This window comes from Primulina huaijiensis, chromosome 1 (assembly GCF_012295235.1).
Source record: "Primulina huaijiensis isolate GDHJ02 chromosome 1, ASM1229523v2, whole genome shotgun sequence".
Classification (NCBI taxonomy): Eukaryota; Viridiplantae; Streptophyta; class Magnoliopsida; order Lamiales; family Gesneriaceae; genus Primulina; species Primulina huaijiensis.
This window is the reverse complement of record NC_133306.1, coordinates 25,712,081-25,732,149: the sequence shown is the minus strand read 5'-3', so window position 1 is coordinate 25,732,149 and position 20,069 is coordinate 25,712,081. Positions and strand designations below refer to the sequence as shown.

The 20,069-nt window shown below is 34.8% G+C and overlaps 4 protein-coding genes across 4 annotated transcripts; 3 read left to right on the top strand and 1 right to left on the bottom strand.

Moving 5' to 3' along the window:
- The first annotated feature begins 1,060 nt into the window (after positions 1–1,060).
- Positions 1,061–3,951, top strand: LOC140989247 (endoglucanase 17-like). The gene is made up of 8 exons (XM_073458417.1): positions 1,061–1,391; positions 1,616–1,822; positions 1,954–2,154; positions 2,242–2,334; positions 2,592–2,753; positions 2,865–2,976; positions 3,072–3,235; positions 3,348–3,951. The coding sequence occupies exons 1-8, from the start codon at positions 1,122–1,124 to the stop codon at positions 3,678–3,680; spliced, it is 1,542 nt and encodes a 513-aa protein (XP_073314518.1). The 5' UTR covers positions 1,061–1,121; the 3' UTR covers positions 3,681–3,951.
- A 1,466-nt stretch (positions 3,952–5,417) lies between these two features.
- Positions 5,418–10,625, bottom strand: LOC140989235 (sucrose synthase 2-like). Its single transcript, XM_073458393.1, has 15 exons — positions 10,406–10,625; positions 10,075–10,207; positions 9,230–9,381; positions 8,956–9,148; positions 8,666–8,784; positions 8,245–8,461; positions 8,062–8,157; positions 7,799–7,972; positions 7,465–7,581; positions 7,219–7,385; positions 6,849–7,073; positions 6,433–6,754; positions 6,113–6,357; positions 5,754–5,892; positions 5,418–5,651 (listed from the first exon to the last, which is right to left on the bottom strand). The coding sequence occupies exons 1-15, from the start codon at positions 10,501–10,503 to the stop codon at positions 5,613–5,615; spliced, it is 2,436 nt and encodes an 811-aa protein (XP_073314494.1). The 5' UTR covers positions 10,504–10,625; the 3' UTR covers positions 5,418–5,612.
- Positions 10,626–11,207: 582 nt separating this feature from the next.
- Positions 11,208–13,539, top strand: LOC140989228 (large ribosomal subunit protein eL19y-like). The gene is made up of 5 exons (XM_073458380.1): positions 11,208–11,459; positions 12,007–12,129; positions 12,535–12,848; positions 13,144–13,205; positions 13,298–13,539. Exons 1-5 carry the CDS (start codon positions 11,348–11,350, stop codon positions 13,320–13,322), a joined length of 636 nt encoding a protein of 211 aa, XP_073314481.1. The 5' UTR covers positions 11,208–11,347; the 3' UTR covers positions 13,323–13,539.
- Positions 13,540–16,040: 2,501 nt separating this feature from the next.
- On the top strand, positions 16,041–19,208 carry LOC140989221 (probable polygalacturonase). The gene is made up of 6 exons (XM_073458372.1): positions 16,041–16,414; positions 16,999–17,301; positions 17,450–17,570; positions 17,653–17,827; positions 17,939–18,009; positions 18,247–19,208. The coding sequence occupies exons 1-6, from the start codon at positions 16,370–16,372 to the stop codon at positions 18,942–18,944; spliced, it is 1,413 nt and encodes a 470-aa protein (XP_073314473.1). The 5' UTR covers positions 16,041–16,369; the 3' UTR covers positions 18,945–19,208.
- Positions 19,209–20,069: the final 861 nt, after the last annotated feature.

The following is a 20,069-nucleotide window of genomic DNA, read 5'->3' as shown; positions in this document are numbered from 1 at the left end:
CATTGATGAAAACTTATAAAAACAATAGAATGCAATATATAATTTGATGTCCTAAGTTCGACTCAAATGATCCAATCTACTTCGATCCGATGGCAAGTGAATTTCTTGATGAAAGTGCACATGTATGGATTGCTTTTGACTGTTTTTTGAGTAACTATTTTTTTCGATCCAGTTCCCCACTTCCTCTACCACTACGGAGTTCTTCTTCCTAAGTTGAGACCGATCATTTATTGAACTCAAATATGACACTTGCCAGACCCGTCCCATGCTCGTTATCAAACCCTTTAACCGACAACACGTTATTTCTTACTTAATTCATTTTCAGTTCATATTATACTGTTATACATGACCCTATATTAATATAAATTTTAAAAGTTATAATATAGTTTATATAGAAAGATACGGCTGCTATACTATACATACATAGACATATATACATATATAGTTTCACAGAAATTGAAATTTATAATGTGCATCCTAATGTTATTACTTAATAGATATTACCATATTAATTATAAATCGCTTAATAATTTTTATTTTATACAATTTATGTTTTTTTAATAAAAAATTAATAACTATCTACTAAATATAAACCTTCCTCCCTCTCATCGTAATTAGAGTATGCAAACAACAGTTGTTGTAATACGTTGACGGGTGAAAGGAAAGAAGATTTATTACAAAGTAACTTCTACTGTCCAATCCAAGGAAACAATGCCACTTCACGTGATAGGTCATGTTCATTCTTACCGTTGCCCAAGTAATCCCAAATCCTCCAATTAATAAATACCCTCGCATCCTTACAAAATGTTCGAGGAATTCTTTCTTAACTTTGATTTAAGGTATTTTATATTTTTAAATATTGAATATTAACATAAGAGATATTTTAAAAACTCTAAAAATATATAATTTAACATCAATTAGAGTGATACTGATATTAGAATGGAAAACAAAATTAATATGTTTGAATAATTCTTTTCACCCTTCTTTCAAAAAAAATATTATTTTTGACCCCATAAACCAACCCATTAATTAAGCTAGTAAGAGCAAGAGTCATATTTTCGCTTTATAAATATACTGGCTGGTTCCACTGCGAGTGTTGACGGTTGGTTGGTTGGCACAAAATGGCTTCTTGTTTTCCCACTTTTTTCGTTACTTCGATTTTCTTGGGTGTTCTAGTTTGCTCTCTGCAATTTCTCTGCGATGCTTACTACCCTGTGAGGCAGTATCCTTTCAGTGGCCATCGTCACCCTCGCTATGCTTCTCACAATTACAGAGATGCTCTCACGAAATCTATCTTGTTTTTTGAGGGCCAGAGGTCGGGGAGACTCCCCCCAAACCAGAGAATCACCTGGAGAAAAAGCTCTGGCCTTTCGGATGGTGCTGCAATGCATGTATGTTTGCTGTTTTCTATTTGTTTCTTCTTTTTTTTCATCTCGAAGTGTGTAGATTTTCTTGGATATTTCATGTCGGAGGTGTGTTTTCTCTTATAATGGGTGCAAGGTTCGTATTATGGCTGAAAGATGAAATATTTGAAGAGGGTTTGGTTTTGTTTCTGATTATTTTGCGTTGCAATGAAAAGAATTGAGGTTGGTTTGGGTTTAAATGTGAAATGCAGGTTGATTTGGTGGGAGGGTACTATGATGCAGGGGACAATGTGAAGTTCGGTTTCCCAATGGCCTTCACCACCACTATTCTTTCATGGAGTGTGATCGAGTTTGGTGGGCTTATGAAAGGAGAGCTGCAGAATGCCAAAGAAGCCATCCGCTGGGCCACAGATTATCTCCTCAAAGCCACAGCTCATCCAGGCACCATTTATGTTCAGGTTTTTTCTCTTCCTTCTCAACATTCCACATCTTTTGTTAGAAAAATGGGGGAAAGTTGAGCGAAAACTAAATAAATGGTGGGGGTGAAATGGGATTCTTGATTCTGTACATTGTATTACATTTTTTGCAGGTTGGAGATGCAGGGAAAGATCACGCTTGCTGGGAGAGGCCAGAGGATATGGACACTCCAAGAAGTGTTTTTAAGATAGACAAAAACACTCCAGGCACGGAGGTTGCCGCTGAAACAGCCGCAGCTCTTGCAGCTGCTTCCTTAGTTTTCCGAAAAAGTGACCCTAACTATTCAAGGATTCTTGCCAGAAGGGCAATGGGGGTATAAAATGTTAAGAAATTTTGAATATGTTCTCTGTAGTTAAAGGTTTGAATCTGATCCGCTGTTCTTACCGTTGGTTTATACTAGGTGTTTGAGTTTGCTGACAAGTACAGAGGTGTCTACAGTAATGGCCTGAGACAATTTGTGTGTCCCTACTACTGTGATTTTTCTGGGTACCAGGTAAAAAGAAAAATCTTTAGTTTCTTCATAATTGACCCTTTTGTCTCGTGGCCCGGACTAATCCTCGGTCGAGTCTGAATGGGTCTATTGATGGGTAAGCAATCTGCCTATCCCGCAGCGTATCTCTTCTTGGTTGAGGGGGACCAAGCAAGAAGCTCTTTGGCACTAGAGCCAATAGTAAATAATTCCTTTCCTCTTCTTAATGTGAGTTGAAAATGATAAAAGTGAACTTTTTTATCTATTTGAATGGACTGAAGGATGAGCTACTATGGGGTGCTGCTTGGTTGCATAAAGCTACCAGAAATCCAAATTATCTGAGCTACATTCAAGCCAATGGGCAGACCCTTGGAGCTGATGAATCCGATAGCACATTTGGGTGGGACAACAAACATGTTGGTGCCAGAATTCTTCTTTCTAAGGTCTTCCTTGAACATTCACCTTTTTCAACCAATAATTTCTTTATTACCATTCATTTTACATAATCATTTGATTTGATTATTCTTACAATGTCTATGTTGCGCAATTTCCAGGCATTTCTTGTCCAAAACTTTCAACCTCTGCATGATTACAAAAGCCATGCAGATAACTTCATTTGCTCCGTTTTTCCAGGGAACCCTTATTCCACTTCTCAGTACACCCCAGGTTCATTTTCTTATAAAAAAAAAAAAACCCACCATTTTCTTGAATCGTCCTTGATTGAATCGTTGGTGATTAATGAAATACTTCATGTTTATTAGGTGGTCTTCTGTTCAAGATGAGCGATGGTAACATGCAGTATGTAACATCCACATCTTTCCTACTTGTGACATATGCTAAATACCTGACATCTGCTCAAAAAGTGGTGAATTGTGGCGGAACCATTATATCACCAAATAAACTCAGAGCTTTGGCCAAGAAACAGGTTGTGAAATTTGTCCTGACACTAAATATATTACAAAAATACTTCAAATCATTGATAAAAGCTTCTGTTCAGATCCATGTTCATACATTCTTGGCATGTGGACTTTGTGCAGGTGGACTACTTACTAGGAGACAACCCTTTGAAAATGTCCTACATGGTGGGCTACGGTCCAAGGTATCCTCTAAGGATTCACCACAGGGGATCCTCTCTCCCTTCCATCAGTGCACACCCAACGAAAATCCAATGCTCATCCGGGTTCAGTGTCATGAGTTCTCAGTCCCCGAACCCGAATATCTTGGTCGGAGCAGTCGTGGGTGGCCCGGATCAAAACGATAGGTTCCCAGATCAACGGTCAGATTACGAGCAATCCGAACCCGCCACTTACATCAATGCACCATTAGTTGGAGCCTTGGCTTATCTTGCACACTCATATGGCCAGATATAAGGATCAAAGAAAGCATCCAAATTCACTATTCTCACATTTATTAGGCATGTGGGGTCCTTTTTACTACTTTATTATAATTATCATGTTATTAATCACTACTAATTGTAATATTCTAGTGTGTATTTCTATCAAAAGTTGTTCGTTTATGTTGAAAGTTTGCCGTGTGGAATGAATGTCGTGCCCGAGACGGCGCATTGTCTGACGGTCACGGAATTCGATATAATTAATATACATGTTTTGCTTGCATTGGTGACCGAGCTGCTTTTGGGTATGTTTTGTTCTGCATTTTCTTGCTTTGGGAATTGTCATTAAAATTGAGAGATTTAACACTCAAAACTCTCTGATAAAAGTAAGTCTAAAATCGAATATTGAGATTATATTTTGACTTTAATTGAGATTATGGTTTTGGCTCGCTTTTATCTTTGCTACTTAACAAACTATAATATGGATAAAATTTGGCCATTAAATCCCCACCAAAATTATCTCCATAAAACATAGTATGCTCTTGTGATCAAGATTCGGAAACATAACAAAATTGTAATTATTTTGAACCATTTGTGTCGCAATTCAGTTCCACTTTATTATCATATCTTAATCCCTACATGCAATGAAATTTATGGAAAAAAGTCACACTTTTGGTATATAAATAAATAATTTTGTACGCCATGAAATTTACGGAAGAAAGTCACCCATTTTTTTGGTATATAATAATATCCGGGAGTTTCGCCACACCAAATTGGTAATTATGTTTCCACTTTTAGAAAAGCTACAAAGCATTAGGCTTTTATATCTATCGCTATAGTAATAGCAATAAAATTTATCATCCAAGTCCTCGTATAATCATGGCGTATATTTTGGACCATTTTTGCTTTTTCTCGAAACATAGTACGCCTTCCTTTGACTAAGAATGTTTTTGAATCTCGAAAAAATATACTTCGACATGTTTTTTTTTTTTTTTTTAAAAAAAAAAAACCTAAAAATCTACGAAATAAAAAAAAATATATGGCTCCTAATCTCCTGCTTCATCGTTTATTTCAAAATGGTTTTTAAAAGACAAATTATTCTAATTAATTTGGTGTATTTCGGTCTATATTCCTAAAGATATTTGAATTTAAAAAATGACGTCATTTTGATTAAAAACACCCGAGGCTTGTGATTATGCAAATTTGACCAGAGATATTAACCCAATCAAATTTTAAGGAAAAGCTTAAAAATTTAATTTTAATATATAAAAAATAAGATCCAATAAAGTAAAATACTGTCTCAAAATAAAATAAAACAGGGCTGACCGTTGGCCGGGGGCCCAACATTTGACCGTTGATAAAGAATTTGGCGGGTAATGAATGATACCGATACAATACGGCACGTGATGTGCGTCACGTGGTCAATAAAGCTGGACGGTGTCAGTGGCTTGATTATGACTAAAAAGACTTGTGAGGGGGAGTTTTGTACATTTTAATTCCGACTATTTTTTATTTTTTAAAAATAATTTATAAAACAATATAGCCAGCCAGCCAGCCATATTCCATTTATTGATTTGAAATAAGTATAAATAAAATGAAATTTTAGATAATAGATTGATATAATATACTAATTTGAAACATTAGTCGAAGAAGCATGCTTGTATCAAAGGACCAAATCCCATTGCAGATTCGGATTTCTGAAGAAAAAGGATGACAGAGGGGAACTAATGCTTTTGCTTTTTCTATCTCCCAATAATTTGATAATAAACGGAAGTCAAAGAAGAGCATAGGAATATATACATGCATAATTTCTTATCAACCAAAGTTTTGAATACATGATCTTTCTAATTTATTTGTCCAAACGGACATTTTAACACAATTCAAGTAGCAAGCAATTTTATTTTTGATTTAATAACTAGAACGTACAATTTAAGCTTGCTATGGATCAGTGGCAAGAATTTGCGTTCTTCTACTTCGACTCTTCAGCAGCCAAAGGAACAGATTTCACCTGCGCAGGAGAGTTAATGATCAACATTAACAAATAACTTTAATTCGAAAATAACATGTTTTTTTTCTATGCATAAATGAATCATATTCGTTAGAGACTCACCAAGTTACGGAATTTGAGAATGTAGAACATCTCAAGATATCGACGAGTTTCGCGCCTCTCAAGCTTCGACACATATCTCCAGAAACTGTATACTCCCGCCAACGTCAACAGCCTTTCTGAGTAAATCTTCCATGTGTACCTTCAACAAACAAAGAACCAAGAAGGGCTAACATCGTCGCGCTTAAATTTCAAATGCATCCGGGTATCGAAAGAAAGACAAGAAGCATGATAATAGTCGAGTGAACCACGGAGTTCTGGAGAGAGGGGGCCAGTCGATGGCAAAACTCGCAGTTTAGAAAAATATTAGACCGTGCTAAATCTGCAAATGACTATATTATTGCGTTGTACAAAGTGCATACCTTTCTCGAATTCTTTGAAGGCCTGCATCAGATATATTGGCCCAATAGTTGGAATCTTCATTGCAATTTTTAAAGAACTCTGCCATGAGGGCTGAAGCCTTTTCAGGATGATATGGGTCGATATGAAATCCAGATTTACCATGTTCAATAATTTCTAACGGGCCACCATGGCATGTTGCAAATGTTGGAAGACCACAGGTCATTGCCTCAATAACTGTAAGCCCGAATGCTTCATATAATGCAGGCTATAAAAGAAAGGAACAATGTAAGTATGACGCTCATTATGGGATGAGATTACAGCAGATTAAGATGAATCTTGCCTGAACAAAAATCCCTCTTTTATCAGCTATATAACGGTAGAGTTCACCATTCCGTGCTCTATTTGTTTGTGAGGTTATCCATCGCACCTGACCCTCTAAATGGTACTGCTTCATAAGATCATGCATCTTCTCGATTTCTGATATTTCTTCTCTATCACTCGACTGTTTCACATTAAGGTATCCCGCAATCACCACGAGATTAGCCAATTCTCTTAGCTTGTCGTTCTTAGCATACAGCTCTACCAATCCCGAGATGTTTTTAACCTTGTCAAGCCTCGCCATGGAGAAGATTATAGGCTTTGATGGATCTTTCAATGTGCCACTGTTTCAGTATAATGGAAAATAAATAATAATGCTGCATTTCTCATTCCAAATTCGATAAATCTTTCAAGAAAAGAGAAGTTTAGTTAACTTACACATGCTCGTCATTCTGCTCGGGATCATGCAGCAACTTTTCGAGTGATTGATGAAAACACGTAAGTCTTTTTTCCTTTTCGGAATTTGGAAAGTAAATGGTATCATCTGCTGCGGGAGAAACTATGTTGAACTTGGGATCAAAAACATCAATACCATGAACAACTCGGTATAGACCTGGCATAGTGAATGCCGTGTGATGCTCATACTGACCAACAGTATTGTTCCTGCAAAACAAAAAAACAGAAGCATTAGTTGAAATAATAATCTACTTAAAACAAAACATCAAATGTTTTATGAAAAAAAAACTAAATGTCAAATGTGCAAAGATTCATCAATCACGATCAATAAAAGTGAAATTTTTTCACATACGTTCCAGCGATCTCTTGGTATGTACTGGCGATAATAAAATCCGAATTATTCATGGCTAGTATATCAGCAGTGAACTGAGACGAGAAGTGGTATTTGTCCTCAAACTTTTGCCAATATATATCAGAATCTGGATATTTGGTTTTCTCCAGAGCATGGGCAATAGTGCACTGAAATGCGAAGAATAAAATTTTTTACCATGAAGATCCACATCAAAGAAACTATTCAAGATAAAACTTCAATTTTCACCTGCGTGATTCCCATCTTATACGATAAAAGAGATGCCACCAGGTTTCCATCACTATAGTTTCCAACAATTAGATTCGGTAAACCCTGCAACTCTGCCACAATTTCATGTGCTGAATCCTGATCATTAATTGAAGATTAAGTTGCTGAATTCCCAGGTCACATTAAATCCATATAACATAATACTCATTAAGGTCATCCGAATTAAAAGATATCTATTTCATGAGCGAGATAATTTTCTGAGCAAAGTATTCTTTCTGTAGTTCTTTATGATTTACAGTAACAAAAGGAAATATTCTGATCATCTTTGCAAGTAAGCCAGGAAGAATCCTCGTACCTCAGTAAACTTTTCGAGGTAGGGCCAGACATCGAACCTTGAGATCCATTGGTTAAGAATGCCATTCTCAGTTCTAAAAGGAACACGGAGGATATGTGAATACTCGCATCCGACGATCTTTTCTAATCGTTGGTTGCACGTGGTACCTTTAGCATCGGGTATTAATCGGGTAACCTGAAAATAAGAGAGGGCGATCTAAGCTAGATAAATCAAACCCGAAACCATTAGAACAAAGGCAACCTGATGAAGTCAGATGAGCATACAATAAGAATTCTTGGAGTGATATCTAGCCCTCGCAGTCTTATTCTTTGGAGCATCTCACTCTCCAAGGCACGTACTTGATCTAATATATACACAATCTGCATAAAACACAAAATAAGAAAGAATGTAGGAACAACATAATTCCATCACTGACATTGCATATTAAAAATATAAAAACTGATTACCTGACCACCCGTGTCGGGCAAGCCCAAAACATTTGCTTGGCCAAAGTAGCCATGTATCGACAATATGACTACATTAAACACCATGGGTATTCTACCAAGAAATTTTTCAACAGTAGATGGATCAGGAGCATGAAGGATGTCTGAGAGGAGCCGCATCATCTCCAAGGCCCGTTCGGCAGTGTCGCCCCAACCTCTCTCAAAACCCAGTCCTTGCAATCTGGATCAAATAGCTAACATCATGAACAAGTCTTCTATGCAGGGGTGGATCCAGAGGGGCTAAGGGGTGGATACCATCCCAGAACAAGTTAAGATTTGATTTGTTTTAAAATTTCAGTTTCACTCCCTAAATTGTATTGAGTTCCTGTGTTTGGGCCTATTAGTATGTATCTTGTTGAAAGCAAATGCATATACAGAAACTCACTCATATTCAAACTCAGAATAGGGTGTATCTGGACGTAGCTTAGAAACACGACCCTCTGCCTTGGCCAGCGCAGACTCGAGCTTGGATATGCCTTGTATCCGATCATTCAACATCATCGCCTTCGCGCATGAAACATCAGATTAGCTATAGCTAGAACATATTCTCTCTTCCAAAAAAGGAACAAACTGTTTTTTTTATTAAAAAAAAATTGGGACAACTTTTTTTTTTTAGCATTCAAAGAAAAAGATCATACAGCTGAGCTGGGGGGATTTTCTTATGTTTGAACTTACATGGCCTTTATGGTTGTGTACGCGGAGAAAATCTAGCAAGGGTTCAAGGGATTCTTTGTTGCGAAACAGGAGTGATGAGAGATGACGATTGAGGAATTGGACCCCGTTTCCAATAGCTGATGATCGAGTTGGGCGAGGAAATGTTGCATTGAATGGCTCAAAGTCCAGCTCAAGAACATACGGATCATCTTGCCTACAACATTTAGGAAACGACTATCATTATAAGATCAGAAAATTACTCATAAAGAAATAAAACACAAAAGAAGCCACTTACTTCCCATCCACAAGTTGTTCTTTGAAGTGTAAATATTCGGACACGGTCAGCTGCTCCACACTAAGTTCATACACATTAACACGGATATATTCCCAAACACCAGGCCTTGGTCGAATGGCTATACCAACAAAAGGTGGTATAACTATAGCTTCCTGTAGTCAATTATGTAGCAAATGCTTGAAGGAGATCCACAATATTTATCAGTCAGAAAATCATGCCACAGTATGTAATGAAGAAGTAACTGAAATAGTTTAAGATAGTTTAATCAATAAATTCATATCATCTATGGCCTACACAACGCCATGACAAACTCTCCCTCTACAGCATATTGAATAATTTTAAGCATAATTATTATTTTTTACTCTGAAATTAAAGATAATGAGGGTATTTTAGGTAAATCAATGAAGGTTCACCATCTATCCCTCAGAAATGAAATCATTTGCTCTTCCTGCTACACAAATATACATGATATGACCATTTCAGTTATATGCAAGATTTATTTGTCCAATAATGAAAATTATGGGTCAATAATGCCCATGTGCATTTTGCTACACAAATAGTAGCACAGGATTTTATTTCCACCCGGTGTAGCTCACATCTTTTCAAAAGCTCAAAATAAAGCAGTAAAAGAAGTCACTTAGATGCCCTATCCTAAAGCTGAGTTCAGAGATTAAAAGTGCAGAAATAACAGTGTGATTATGGGAATATACCATTCCTTCGACCACTTTCTATAAACCAAAACTTCAATGAATACCCATCAGAAAACACATTCATGTTTCAATTAACCACACGTTCTTGCTAGCATTCAGGGCTAAACCAAAACTGGAAGTAAACTTGAAACCAACCTGAGCAGACTTCAAGACTTCAATGAAAGGGCCATCGCTGAGTTTCTGCATTGAAGCATCCTCACTGGCGATGTTTTCTAGCTCATCAATCAGGTGACGAGGCTGCAATATAGTTTTCCCCTGCGCCACATATCTTACACCGACAGAAACCATATCAGATACGTAATAATAAGTCCCAAGAAATAGTCGACCATAAAGTAATCAAACTTCATTTCTTGACGCATTTTCCTATCTTAATTCTAATCAATTTCAAGGAAATCTGGGACTATATTTCTCATGACCAAAAGGGAAAAATCCATAAAGTGCTAAACCAACATGATCACAACAATACCGTGAAAAAAGGGAGACAAGTTCGTTGCGGTGAGCGCTAAGAGTGTCGTCAACTGTCTCCCTCATGCTAGGTAATCTTTCCAGTTTCGTGCCCGCCATTGCAATACAAACTCTGCACTACAAAATCCTCCAAATCTCTACGAATTCTCCAGACTCTTCAGGTGAAGGGAATTCAAGAGAGTGACAGAAGTGACAAAAAAGGTTGACGCTTTCCCGAGTTTTATAAATCATTCGACAATTTTAAATTTGTGAATCACCAGAAAAGTCAAGCCTGGGGTCCAAAATACAATGAGTAGATCAAAATAATGATGCTTTGGTTGGGTTCGTGTCCTTGGGAGATTGATTGTTTATGGGTGCTGAGGTTCCCAAGATGCCAAATTCGCTGCTTTTGTTTATTGTATTCCCATAAACTTGCTTTTGTGCCATTTGGCAATACATCTCCAACATTCTATGCCCACCCCCTTATTTCTTTTCAGTAAAATAATATTCATAAATATTCTCAGAATATTTTTTTTGATTTTATTCAGCATTATTTCTTATCATGTATTTAATATATTTAAAATTAACAATATTTAATATATAATGCGAATTAAGAATATTTATTTTGATTTTATTCGCATTATTTCTTATCATGCATTTAATATATTTAAAATTAACAACATTTAATATATAATGCAAATTAATACCTGTAAATTAATAAATAACTTGAATACATTAAATTCCATCAAATGATTACATTACTATGTGTCAAATTAAATTATTACAATTTACAAGATTTTTAACCCAATAAAAGAAGGCCCAAATGGATCCAGTAACAGAAGAGAAAGCCCAAGGTTCACGCCACTGCCGAGTCCAAAGCCCAAACATAAACCCTAGGGCAAAATCGTGTGACCTATAAAAGCCTCAGATTCTAATCGCGCAACTGGCGAAGGTGGGTGAGTAAATGGTGTCGCTGAAGCTACAGAAGCGGCTTGCCGCTAGCGTGCTGAAGTGCGGCAAGGGAAAAGTTTGGCTTGATCCCAATGAAGGCAATGAAATCTCCATGGCTAACTCGCGTACGCTCCCTTCTATTTTATACTCGCATTTCTTAGCACAAGTTTGTGTGGATTCTGTGCTGATTCTTTGGGAGTTATTTTGTTCGTTACTGCTGATCATGTAATTGAGATTCTAATGGTGCTTTTTGTTATTGCCTGATGTAATGAAGAAAAATGGGGTTTCTTATTGTTTCTTGTGGGTTTTAGTATGAGCTGTATTGTTTGAATTCATCATGACTGTATGACAGATTAATATTTTAAGCTTACTGAACTCCTCATTTCAGCTTAGCATGTTCCATTTTTTTATTTTTTTATTGATGAACTGTCCAAGAAGTGGGGTTAGAAGTAAGAATGAGAGGTTTGGTTTCTTGTTGAGATATATTTTTGATTGCTTAATGATTATATACTATAGTTCATATGGGTTTATGAGTGCAGTTTAAATGCAATCAAGTATGCATGCAGTCTTATTGTCTCTGTTATACATTCCATGTTTGCAACGAAGTGTCTCTATTTTTGGCTGTTTTTATTGTTACAAATGTGCTATCCTTACTCTTTATTCCTTTTGTAGGGCAAAATATCAGGAAGTTGGTCAAGGACGGTTTCATTATCAAGAAGCCAACTAAGATTCACTCGCGATCACGTGCACGCCGAATGAAAGAGGCCAAAAGAAAGGGACGTCATTCCGGATATGGTATCTTTTTCTGATTTTTGGAATGCACTATAATGTGGGAATTCTTCTTTTAAATCGGCTCAGACTTTTTTTGCTCCTTATCATTTTTGCCGATGGCCTCTTCTTGTCATTTGAATATATGTCAATTTTTTTCGGTCATGTAGTTGTAAGCTTATGACATTGTGGTGTGGTGGGTTAGAGTGTTACGCAGACTTCTCTACAACTCGTTTTACGATGACTGTTTTTTAGTCACATAAAAGTAGCTAAAGGGTTACCTATCTATTGGCAAAAGTTTATGAATTATTTTAGGTTCTGATATTGCCATGATGAAGAGCTTTTTTTTGTAGCTTGGTTGCCAACTTAGCTACCCACTGAAAGTAGATGACTCTGAGCCTTCTTTATTGGATTGGTTTCGAACAATTTCAGGTAAACGCAAGGGTACAAGGGAAGCTAGACTGCCCACTAAAGTTCTCTGGATGCGGAGAATGAGAGTGCTCAGACGCCTGCTTCGCAAGTATAGGGAAGCAAAGAAAATTGACAAGCACATGTACCATGATATGTACATGAAGGTTAAGGGTAATGTTTTCAAGAACAAAAGAGTCTTGATGGAGAGCATCCACAAGTCTAAGGCAGAGAAGGCTAGAGAGAAAACGTTGTCTGACCAGTTCGAAGCTAAGAGAGCAAAGAATAAGGCTAGCAGGGAAAGAAAATTTGCAAGGAGAGAGGAAAGACTAGCCAAGGTATTACTTATGATAAAATTTTGTTTAAATTGTGGAATGGGATCAGTGGTACTGTGCGTACCTGGGCAATTTCTCATGATTTTTACAAACCCACTTGTTTTGCCGTAAAAATTTTTAATGGGCTGTAGGAAATACGAGCTAGTAAAGGCAAATCTGCAACCCATTTTATCTGTTTCAAGTTGTTTCTTTGATGTGCTTAGGGTGTGTGTTTGTCTTAGATTTAACGAAAGATGTTCTTTCCCTTCCTTTGATGTATTTGTTACCCAAACATTTGTTCCACTTTTCACTATTATAGGGACCTGGAGAGAAAGTAACCCAATCTGCAACAGCCGCTCCTGCACCCTCTCAAACGACTCAGTAAGTGACTCATATTGTCTTTCGTAATCTGCAATTTTAATACTTGTTGGACTTGTGGGAGCTAATGAGTTTGAGAAACGTATGTGATGTAGGGGAACTAAGAAGTCGAAAAAGTGATCAGGCGTTTGATGTCGGGGATAGGTGTCTATACGTGTTCTTAGTTTGACTCTCCAGTATTCGTATCTTGGTTCATTTTTAGTCGTTATCACTTGTTTGGTGAGAGGAACTCTAAAATACTTCTTTATATTTGTACAATGTTTCATCACAAAAGGATTGATGACTTTGAAGTTTACACTTGCATCTGTTTTTTAATAAAGGCGTGCGCTTTTTGTTCTGATTGTTCTTGTTTAATTTATTTAATATTTGTTTTAAAATCTTCATAATTCCTGGGTCTTTTCCCTTTTGGCATGCCCCTTGCAATAAATTTTTCTATTTTATGCCTCAAGTTTTTGTTCAAATCTCGAGTAAAGAGGATTTAAGGCCAAAGTAAAAATCATATCGGCACGTTTTCTAGACTGTTTTTCCGCGCATTTATGCCATAATCTCGATTCCGTAGATGGTGATATGATAAAATGTTTTCGGGAAATGAGGGAAAGATGGAGCTTAAGATAATAATCATATTCTGAACCAGAAAATATTTTAAAGTTATAATTTGATATTTGTATCTTTAAAAAATTTATTATATTCTATAATTCTCAATTTCTATAAATATTTTCGAGATTTTTTCAAAATTTTAAATTTTATTTATATATGAGTTTTAAAAAATTTTCGAATTGAATTATTAATTTTTTAAAAATATATAATGCATTTGAATAATTTTTTATACATATTTTGTACATTTATATAAAAAAATTTTAATTTTTTTAGTTAATTTTATATAAATTTTTACGTATTTATATTATAAAAATAATAATTTTGATACAAAATTCAAATTGTAAAAATAATAATAATAATAATGAAATAAATATACCGGCGATTTGAGTATAATTATAAAAATAAATATTATATAAGTTAAGGATATTGTTGTTATTTTTAAAAAAAAAAACAATTTAAAATAAACAAAAATTCTTCGAACACTTTCTAAATAATGATATCAAAAGTAGTTAAGCTTCTCATGCATTATAGATAATATCTTACTATATATAATATTTTTTTAGGGAACATCAAAATTATCCTTATATTATATATATATATTGATTTAATTTTATGTACATATTAATTAGTAATTGGAAATATTTATCATAAAAATTTCACATTTTTTGATCAAAATTATCCTTATATTATATAGATATAATATCTGATTTTATGTATATATTATTAATTCGAAATATTTATAATCAAAATTTTCCGAATTTTTTCTATAAATTTTTATAGAGAGTACAAATAACTAATTATTTGAAATAAAAATATATAATTTTTTGGAATATTTTTTATACTCGTTTATCACGTGAGGTTATGTTAGTATATATTATTACTATTGAACAAATACCTACTTGTCCGAATTAATTTTGTCAAAATATGTAGTAGTTTGCAATATAAAAAATTATTTATTGTATATATTATTATCGAGGGTGGGATATCTTATAACGTAATGCCAAAAATACCCCCAATGCCTCAAGACCAAGTATCGAACAATTTTACTTTTCGCATAAAAAAAATTATTTTATTTTTTCTATAATAGTTTAATTCAGAGTTCTTGAACAATTTTTAAAAAATTTTATTTACATGTTTTCATATAGATTAAAAGTATGTATATGTGTTTTCATATTTTTACAAAATAAATAATATTTTTGGCAAATAAATATAATTATGTACAAAATGTGTGATTTATTACGTATAATGGTTGTCAGATTCAACTGGAGATTGGGCCCACGAAAGGACAACAAATACACTCATAACAAATAAGTGGGCCCGATGCCAGGCCCAAATCTGTTATGGGCCCCGTCCTTTGTCTTGTTATTGGCAAACTAAGTGATGCCAGCCCACTATTTCGGATACTTCATCATCAATTTTAAGCAAATCTAAATCACATGCAATTTGGACGTTATCTTTGGGGAGCTACCCCCAACTGGTACGGACAACAAGAATTCTAAATCCAATTTGTAAGATTTCGAAAACAAATCACCAACAACTAAGTGAAAGAGTGTCAAAAATGATCTAGAAAACAACGGAAAAGGTGTAAAACTATGTTTATCGGGTTCTGAATATCGAGAACGATAATACATATGAATGTATAAACGCCAATCACTTTCGTAGATATTTAACAATCTAAAAATATTATTATTTTTAGTCGTCTTATCGATATTAATTTATCGTTTTATTGAAATCTAAATGTAAATATTATATCATGAATTATTATCCTCACAAATTTTATGCACACAAAAATTAGATTTTACAAGTAACCTCGAAATCTATTTACGGTCACCGTTATGTCTCAAGATTTCATCTAGAATATATATATAATGCATCAATTCTTCGTAAATCTCCTCTAGGAATTATTTTATAATATATTTTTCATTTTTTCCAAGGCTTCGTCATATTATTTTGAAAAGGGGTGTGCTTAATAAATAATAATTAGAAATAAGAAAAATAAACGACAATAATTCCCCACAATTCCCATGCATAAAACCATATTCCGTCCTCCATAATTACGTGTTTATTTGTTCTGATCGTGCTTAAGACATACTAATTACATCAGACTATAAACTTTTCCTCTGTCTTCTTATTACGTATATATGTATATAAAAATTTATATAGTAACGCATACGCGAACATATATGTTCGCCAAGATAATGTCATATGTTAGAGAACTGTTGGGTTATATTAATGTCGGCGAACATCCGTTGAACTTGAAAAATCACGGGAGTGATTAATGGGCCTAATTGTGTCATTAAATTGATTTAACTGTTATTCATACAAACTTTCCAAATATATTCTTCATATCAGCGGAAAGAAATCCAATTTCTTCACTGAGAATACACAATAATTTTTTTTCAGTACTCCTCTGTGGGAGAAGATACGTTTCTTGATTATTTTTGGGTCCAATTTTTAACTTTTCTTCTTAATTGCCACTCCTACTCATTTAATTACGCTCCCTTTTCATTATTGATTTCTCCTCCTTTTTCTTTTCAAGTGGTTGATAGTCAAAGATTTTTCTTCAAGGGATGGATGTCAATCTGGAACTGAGGAATAGAGGCATGAAGAGGCTAGTAAGTACGTTCTCATTTTTGTTTAATTTGTCGACGTAATTTGCTGAGTGTTTCTTGATTTTGATTTTTTCCCTTTCTGGGTATCTGTTTTTGCAACCAGAAAAAGCAATGAACTTGTTGAATTTAGTTTGAATCCTTCATAAAGTGTGAAATTTTACTTCTTTGTTGAAAAAAATCTTAAGCGTCGAACTGTAGTCTCGGTTTTCTTTTTGGTTTTTTTTTTTTGATGAAATGTAAACTTGTTGGCTTATGCAAGTTAAGGTTGTTTTCATCCTCACCTCAGCTGAGTGGGGTATCACTTAACTTGGTGTTTCTATGTGTACAGGACTTGAATTTTTTTGTTCTTGGTTTCTAGGTCTCTGGATTTTTTTATTTTAGACAGGAAACTGAGCCTCGGCAGTGAACTGATTGATTTGTCTCTGTTTTCCTGTGGGCAAGCGAGTTCTTAACTGGTTCTATAATCATAGATTGTGTAATGAAATCTTGCAAAAGTTTTATGTTATTTGTATCCAGAGTTTAAAGTGTGATTCAAGGTTTTAGTATCCTGTTCGTGTAATGATTCATTTTGTTTTCTTTCTTCCCAGATAGTTTCGCTTCTGCTGCTGGCCTCGAGTTGTGCCACGCAATACAATGGAGAATGTGAGTCGGTTAGGCCTTTAAAGCCCAGACCGCACAGTGTGTCGGTCTCAGAGTTTGGAGCAATTGGCGATGGGAAAACTTCAAATACAGTAGCATTTCAGAATGCCATATTCTATCTCAAGTCCTTTGCAGACAAGGGCGGTGCCCAACTTTATGTTCCAGCAGGAAAGTGGCTCATTGGATGCATCAATCTTACCAGCCATCTTACTCTTTTCCTTGAAAAAGGCGCAACTATTCTTGGTTCTCAGGTTATACTTGCAATATGAAAAATTTAATCACCTTTTTCAGAAGAATACAAGACTCTTAGGCTGGAATGGCCATTGTTAATTTTCCTTTTTTTCACTTAATATTACTGCAAAGACCCGTACTTTACATGTTTTATCGTTATTTTTGCAGGATTATAATAATTGGGCTTTGGTTGAGCCCTTACCTTCTTATGGTCAAGGTCTTGACGTTCCTGGTACAAGATATCGAAGCCTGATCGCGGGATATAATTTAACTGATGTGGTTATAACGGGTAGTATATGTCCTATAGCAACTTGTTTAGTTTTCACACAGTATTACATTCTCATGGGATACATGTTTTACTTATTATTCAGGGAATAATGGAACCATAGATGGACAGGGTTCGATTTGGTGGCAACTGCTGAATACCCTATCCTTGAATCACAGTCGACCGCATCTAGTAGAGTTTATTGGCTCAAACACTGTCGTCGTATCAAACTTAACCTTCTTAAATGCCCCTGCTTGGAACATACACCCAGCTTATTGCAGGTTGATTGCTTAACTTCTCCCAAGTTTCGATTTCTTTTCTGTGCTAACACAAGAAAATATTAATTTTGGCATGTATTAACTATTTTTCCGGTTTTACATTCCATGATGCAGTAACTTTCTTGTTCAGAACATTACAGTTTATGCTCCTCCTGACTCTCCATATACTAGTGGAATTGTCCCAGGTCGGCCTGTTGACTCGTATTCTTATTTAACTTTCACATATTAAAGTTCCTTGTTTTTGCCTATATTTTATGATTGAACATAAAACACAAAGACCACCCCACCCCAAAAAAAAAAAAAAAAAACACAGTAAAATTTGTGAACTCTTTACATTGTATCAAATATTAAGAGTTTGTGAGATTTCGTTGTTCATATGGTGTTTTTTCACAATCATAAAGCACAAAATATGCAAATTTCAGATTCTTCCCAGTATATTTGCATCGAAAACAGCAGCATCAGCATTGGGTATGATGCTGTTTCCCTTAAAAGTGGTTGGGATGAATATGGAATATCATTTGGAAAACCAACATCTAATGTCCATATTCGAAGGTGTCTTTTGCGATCTTCTTCCGGCTCAGGTATAGCCTTTGGTAGCCAGATGTCTGGTGGGGTTTCCAATATACTAGTGGAGCATCTTTCTGTCCAGGACTCTGTTATAGGGATCGAGATAAAGACCGCAAAGGGAAGAGGTGGATATGTAAAAGACATTTTTGTATCTGATGTGTATTTCGAAAATGTGCAACAAGGAATCAGAGCAACAGGTCAAAGTAAGTTTCATCCAGATGACAAATTTGATCCTCATGAACTGCCAGTGGTCAGTGACATTACATTTGAAGACATAATTGGTGTAAATATTACTATTTCTGGGATTTTTTCTGGGATTGATGAATCTCCTTTCACTTCAATTTGTCTGTCAAATGTTTCTTTCTCTGTTGGTTCCGACACGAACGAATCTTGGCTATGTTCCAACGTCATGGGCCGGTCTTTCAATGTGTCGCCTGAACCATGTCCAGAACTCCGAAATTTGTCTCCTGATTGCTTTGATTTCTCACATCCAAAGAGCCAAGTCGCTGTCTTGTGGCGCACCATTCTTGAACCCCAATTATTCATGTATTGAGCCGTTCAGCAAGACTCGACAACAAAGAAAAGCTGGCGTCAAGTCGCCTTCAGTTCCATTTATATTCTCGTTTTTCTCCTTTTGTGTGTGAGGAAAGTTTTGGTAGTGCATGAAGAAAGAATCACGGTTCATGTTTCTTTTAGCATTGTTTGTTCATTTGGATTGACTAATGATTTTTTAATTTTCACATTGTATATTCTTGAACTGGAGAGTGCTGTAAGATTGATTGACATAGGTTGTGATGAAAGGCTTCATAATTGATTATATATTGTTTTAATGTTTAATTTTCAACTACGCATTATGGAGAGTAAATATTCGGTAATAAACATAGAAGACAAGCTGCTGGGCTCAATTATTAAGGTTGAGTTCGAATTTTGCTGATAACAACTAGTTTTTCTAATTTATTTAGTTGTTTATTTGTATTTTATTTGCTCGAGATAAGAAAATTTCGGGTCCGCATTCAAGTTTCGTTAATAGTACGGGCGGTTACATTATATATTTGTGTATGAAACAGTATTATACTTGTATATAATTTTTTTTTTTTTAAAAAAAAGACAAGCTGCTAACAAGTAAAGATGCCACTTTTAAATGTCTCCAAATTGGTTTTTTTTTTTTTTTTTTTTGTGGAATTTAGATTCTTAAAAAAAATTATTTTAGATTTTAGAACTTAGATATTATTTTCAATTATATTCAATTATTACAAAATAAAAACAATCATTACATATTGTTTTTAATTTTTCTTGTGTATTTTTATAAATATACGGATATAAAAATTTTAGTTATAATTTTTTGAGCAAGTATACTATTGACAATTATACTATGAAAACAATTAATGAAAAGTATTGTTATCAATTTATATTAAAATAAAAGTGTATTAATAATAATTGGAACGCAAATAACACCGTCACATATCTGAGTAGACTTGATGTAATTAAGAGTGTAAATGTTTATTTCTTCTTCTTCTTTTTTTATATAACAAAATTATATAATATCGAAGCATCTTTTACATTTAATAGAATGATTCTCAAACACAATCCCATACTTTTAAAAAAAAAAAAAAAAAACAAACAAAAGCAGCTTTAATTTAATCAAGGTAGGAGTTCACATAACATGAAAATGAAGAGA

Coding starts and splice junctions, on each gene's coding strand:
- LOC140989247 (XM_073458417.1), top strand. CDS start 1,122: ATGGCTTCTTGTTTTCCCACTTTTTTCGTTACTTCGATTTTCTTGGGT. Junction 1,823..1,953: donor CAGGCACCATTTATGTTCAG/GTTTTTTCTCTT, acceptor CATTTTTTGCAG/GTTGGAGATGCAGGGAAAGA. Junction 2,335..2,591: donor GTGATTTTTCTGGGTACCAG/GTAAAAAGAAAA, acceptor AATGGACTGAAG/GATGAGCTACTATGGGGTGC.
- LOC140989235 (XM_073458393.1), bottom strand. CDS start 10,503: ATGGCGGGCACGAAACTGGAAAGATTACCTAGCATGAGGGAGACAGTT. Junction 8,785..8,955: donor TACACAACCATAAAGGCCAT/GTAAGTTCAAAC, acceptor TCATGCGCGAAG/GCGATGATGTTGAATGATCG. Junction 7,973..8,061: donor TCACTCCAAGAATTCTTATT/GTATGCTCATCT, acceptor TCTTATTTTCAG/GTTACCCGATTAATACCCGA.
- LOC140989228 (XM_073458380.1), top strand. CDS start 11,348: ATGGTGTCGCTGAAGCTACAGAAGCGGCTTGCCGCTAGCGTGCTGAAG. Junction 11,460..12,006: donor AATCTCCATGGCTAACTCGC/GTACGCTCCCTT, acceptor TTCCTTTTGTAG/GGCAAAATATCAGGAAGTTG. Junction 12,130..12,534: donor GGGACGTCATTCCGGATATG/GTATCTTTTTCT, acceptor GAACAATTTCAG/GTAAACGCAAGGGTACAAGG.
- LOC140989221 (XM_073458372.1), top strand. CDS start 16,370: ATGGATGTCAATCTGGAACTGAGGAATAGAGGCATGAAGAGGCTA. Junction 17,571..17,652: donor AACTGATGTGGTTATAACGG/GTAGTATATGTC, acceptor CTTATTATTCAG/GGAATAATGGAACCATAGAT. Junction 17,828..17,938: donor ATACACCCAGCTTATTGCAG/GTTGATTGCTTA, acceptor TCCATGATGCAG/TAACTTTCTTGTTCAGAACA.